The sequence below is a fragment of the Humulus lupulus genome, chromosome 9 (genome assembly GCF_963169125.1).
Source record: "Humulus lupulus chromosome 9, drHumLupu1.1, whole genome shotgun sequence".
NCBI classification, from domain to species: Eukaryota; Viridiplantae; Streptophyta; class Magnoliopsida; order Rosales; family Cannabaceae; genus Humulus; species Humulus lupulus.
This window is the reverse complement of record NC_084801.1, coordinates 12,040,724-12,045,581: the sequence shown is the minus strand read 5'-3', so window position 1 is coordinate 12,045,581 and position 4,858 is coordinate 12,040,724. Positions and strand designations below refer to the sequence as shown.

General features: G+C 41.8%; 1 protein-coding gene across 1 annotated transcript; it reads left to right on the top strand.

Annotated features, from left to right (window-relative positions):
- The first annotated feature begins 1,972 nt into the window (after positions 1 to 1,972).
- Positions 1,973 to 2,704, top strand: LOC133799431 (secreted RxLR effector protein 161-like). The gene has a single exon (XM_062237447.1). It carries the CDS (start codon positions 1,973 to 1,975, stop codon positions 2,702 to 2,704), a length of 732 nt encoding a protein of 243 aa, XP_062093431.1.
- Positions 2,705 to 4,858: the final 2,154 nt, after the last annotated feature.

The following is a 4,858-nucleotide window of genomic DNA, read 5'->3' as shown; positions in this document are numbered from 1 at the left end:
GAGTTTGAATGGAGTAAACAGCCTTGACTAAGCCCTCAACGTGCTCAAAGCTGCTGACTGACCCTATACATTCAAACTTTTACCCTTATTTAATTTAATCCTCAAAAATACTTAATCCTTAATTACCATTTAAAACATGTGCTTAAAATCCTATTGGTTGATGTCTAAACCTTATAATATAATAATATAATCCTTAATATCAGACACATTAATCAAACCTTAGGTTATACTTAATATTCTTAAACTATAGGTTAAACTTAGAAAATCTATAAGTACTACTATGAGTGTCCAAATAACTCCCGGTCTGAACCAAAAATCCAAAGTAACAATGATAACACTAAGCATACTATAATACTACTAAACAATTAGCTAAGTAAAGTTCTTGGACTCTACAGACGTGTACATATGCAGCTGCTCGACCAATACTTGGGCGAGGTTTGAAAGTGGAACTAGGGCTGAACCCTGTTTTGCCGCTTAGAACGGCCTGTTGTAAACACTTTCTTATATTAAACCCTGAAATTATAATTTTGGGATCCCAATGTATACAGTAAACGTTCTAGTGAAACGTTATATCTTAACCAAAGTTTTTAACCCCTAAACCACTAATCACACTTAGTTACACGTTTATGGCCAAACGACTCGATTAGCGAGTTTAGCACTGTTTGCAATGTGCACTGTAGCGGTCCCTGAAGTTGGGGCGTTAAAATAGTATGACTTATAAAGGGTATAGGTGTTTGCATCCCTCTGGTAGAATCTATGTTGCTCGAAGTGTCACTTTCAATGAAGAAGAATTTCCGTACACAAGTCTGTTTTCTTCATCTCCATCCCAAACTTCAAACACTTCATTTGTTGATGTTAGTGCCTATCAAACACCAAGGGTCAACACTTTCAATACTACTCGAGTGTCTACAACAACTACTAGTTCTTTGTATGTGCCTAGCCCAAGCATCAATGCCCCAACGTCAACTATCATTCCCGTACCAGATGCTTCATTATCTAGTAACTCTTCTCTTGCATCATCTGAATCCCACCTAAGTCCTGCAACCACACCACACTTTACAACTATTCTTGACATTAACATTGACTTGCATGTTCCTCCAGTTCCTTACAACACTTATCCTATGGTCACTCAATCCAAAGTTGGCACCTATAAACCTCGAGCATTAATTGCTAAAAATGTTACAGAGTTAGAGCCAATATCAGTAAAATATGCTCTCACTAATCCTAATTGGTGTCAAGCTATGCAAGTTGAGCTTCAAGCTTTAGAAAGAAAAAAAACAAAACTTGGACTCTAGTGCCATTTTATCCTGAGATGACTGACATAAAAAACAAATGGATTTTCAGAGTGAAATATAATGCAGATGGAAGTCTTAATCGGTACAAAGCTTGGCTGGTAGCTAAGGGGTTTCAACAAATTGTAGGATTGAATTTCTTTGAGGCATATAGTCCTGTAATCAAGACGTGCACTATAAGGATCATTTTCACACTTGTAGCTACTCATGGTCGAGATATACAACAGGTAAATGTGAATAATGCATTTTTTAATGGTGAGCTTCATGAGACAATTTAGATGAACCAGCCCCAAGGTTTTTTAAGTTCTCACCATCCCAATTATGTTTGCAAGCTCAATAAAGCTCTTTATGGTCTTAGACAAGCTCCAAGATCTTGGTTTGACTAGCTCAACCAATCTTTGTTACAATGGGGATTCAAAAATTTCAAATCTGACACTAGCTTGTTTTTCTCATGCAAAAATGGTAAAAAGCTAATCATCTTGTTATATGTGGATGATATTCTAATCACATGAGATGACTCTGCTCAGATTCACAAACTCATTGTTGACCTCAACTTCCACTTTGCTTTAAAGGTACTCGACTCAGTTCATTACTTCCTTGGCTTTGAGGTTTTTAGAGATGCTACAGGCATCAACTTAGATCAGAGAAAGTATGTTCAAGACTTGTTGTAGAAAACTAATATGACTGGAGCTAAACCTGAGAAAACTCCTATGTGTCCTGGCACAAAACTAAGTCTTGTTTCTGACACTCTTCTAGCTAATCCTAAACTTTATAGAAGTGTCATTGGAGCCTTGCAGTATCTCACCATGACCAGACCCGATAAAGCATTTGTTGTGAATCGACTCAATCAATTCCTCAAAGCTCTTACTACCTCACATTATTCTACTTGCAAGAGAGTACTTCGGTATCTTGTTGGTACACCTACTCTAGGCATATGTTTCAAAGCAGCTCCAACTTTGGATTTACAAGGCTTTACTGATGCAGATTGGGCCAGCAATGTAGATGATCGCAAATCTACTTCTGTCTATTGTGTGTTTCTTGGTGGCAATCTCATCAGTTGGTGTTCTAAAAAGCAACAAGTTATTGCTCGGTCTAGTACAAAATTCGAGTATAGGTCCCTTGCTTTAGCTACTGCAGAACTCTTCTGGATCCAGTTGTTTCTCACCGAGTTAACCTTTCCAGTTTCTGGTTGTCTCATTTTGTGGTGTGATAATATGGGTGCTAGGCCATTAGCCCCAAATCCTGTGTTTCATTCCCAAACGAAACACATTGAGATATATTTGCATTTTGTGAGGGATCGTGTTCTTGCTCAACAGCTGGACGTTCGATATGTCGATTCTGCTCATCAAATTTCTGACTTAATCACTAAAGCTTTATGTTTACCCAAAAAACGGCTCCTGATGACGTGGTAGGATTGACTTACACGTGGCTGGCACGTGGTGGTTTCAAGTGAATGAATCATGTTCGACCATCGACCAGAGAGTTATTGATTTATCAAGCTTCATGCTTAGGTATGACCAGTCTGGTCGCATACTTTCATTTACTACCTTGTGGATGCGCAATCTTGTAATATTTGCATTAACTGTATTTTCCTTTATTACCTTGATACGCATGTCTTAATTGTAATTAAGGCCCATGAGCCCATGTAACCTTCTTGAGCCTATAAATAAGAATCAAATAGCTCAAGTAAGGGACTTTTGGATTTTGGAACTTTGGATCTTAGATCTCTGAGAGAAGAACATAGTGTGATTATTCACTAAAATTGTAATCTTCCTAAGGCTTGTGAAACTCGTGAACCCTAGTTCATTGATCACAGTGTTGGGATTCAATATTAATAAGAACACTAAGTGGGCGTAGGTTATTACCATCCAATTGGGGCCGAACCACTATAAATTGTTTGTGTCGTTTACTTTCCATTTGATTTCTCTTCTTGTTTTCATCTCATTTTCTATCATTTATCTGACTCTGTGTCGTTGACCAATTTGAGGGTCAACATTTTGGTGCTTTCATTGAGAGATTAATTCTAGACCTCAAGAAGATCAAATGGATAAGACATCCAAGAAGACGGGGTAGACTTCTGGCGCTGCATCCACCCAGCCTCCTCCACTGAATGTGGCTGAAGATGAGCCACAGTTGGATTTTGAAGAGGAAGAAATGGATTACGAAACCCTGAGGACAACACTGAGTGTGTTGCAAGAGGAGTTGGTCAATCTGAAGCCCAAACAACAAAATGCAGCTGAGACATTGTCGTTGCAACAGAGGGAAATCAAACGTCAACGCCAAGAACTGAATGAGCGGCAGGCAGACATGGACCAACAGCAGAGAGATGCGTACAAGTTGCACCGACTTCTCAACTGGACCAGCCACCAAACGCACCACCTCAACGGGCCCCAAACCCGAATCATCCACTTCATTCAATGAGTTCGCAAAGGCCGGAGCAACCACTTTATGCTCAACAAGATATCCCAATTCAGGATCCTGAGCAGTAGCCACCTTCTCACGCTGGTCGAGATAATCCCTAGTGTCAAAGGCAGAATAGGGTCGGGCAGCCTCCCCGAAGCCCTAGACACCCAATGGCTGATGAGCAAAATCCACCGCATAAGGGGCAACATCATTCTACTAACATAAGGTACACCGAGTCAGGCTTTGCGATCAGGGGACCCCTATAGAATGATAATGCTCGGGGACCTACCAACCAATGCAGGCCTCCCCTTAACGCTCAGGAGGTGCCAGTTCGAGGGGGGAATAGCGTGACCAGCCGGTTGCGCCATAGTCGGTCGCAGTTCAGATACGACCATGACTATAATGAAGCTGACTCCGAGAGAAGGAACGCTGGTCGAGGGCGAGATGAAAGAGGTGGAGAAAGGAATCCCTCACCAAGAGAACATAGGCCTGTGAGCCAGAACGCTGGGGGGCAGCCTAGGCAGCTTAACGTTTTTGATCGGTTAAGTGCCAGCGAGCAAAGGCATAGAGATGATGTCTTAAGGGACGTGCTCAACCGCAGGTGTGAAAGGCATGATGAGTACGCCCCTCCGGTACCAGTCTCCCTAGTGATCCCATACGTCGCACAGGCCCAGATCGATGCATTAAACCAGGCTGTCCAGCAACTGGTAGGGAACCGGACATTCTACATCGAGTATGATCGGAGAAGAGGCACTTCGTTCATACAAAGAATAGTCGTGGCGGAAACCCCCAGCAAATTCAAGATGCTAGTACTGCCAAACTTCGATGGGTACGGGGACCCAATATCTCACGTGAACAAGTTTGAGATACAGATGGACATCCATAAGGTGTATGACGACGCCCGCTACAGGATCTTTCGGGCCACCCTATCTGATACTGCTCAGGAGTGGTTTTTTAAATTCACTTGCTAGCATAGTATCATGGGAAATATTCGTGAGAGAATTCTAAGGACAATTCTACGATGGTCGTGTGCACCCAATCGAAGCCAACTAGCTGGTCGAGATACGACAAAATGAGGGAGAATCCTTGAAGGAGTACGTCCAACGTTTCATGTGAGCAGTTGCAGGGGCTAAAACAGTAGGTGATGAAGGGAAAATGATGGC

What these genes read in the sequence shown, in the direction of transcription:
- LOC133799431 (XM_062237447.1), top strand. Translation starts at nt 1,973, where the DNA reads ATGACTGGAGCTAAACCTGAGAAAACTCCTATGTGTCCTGGCACAAAA.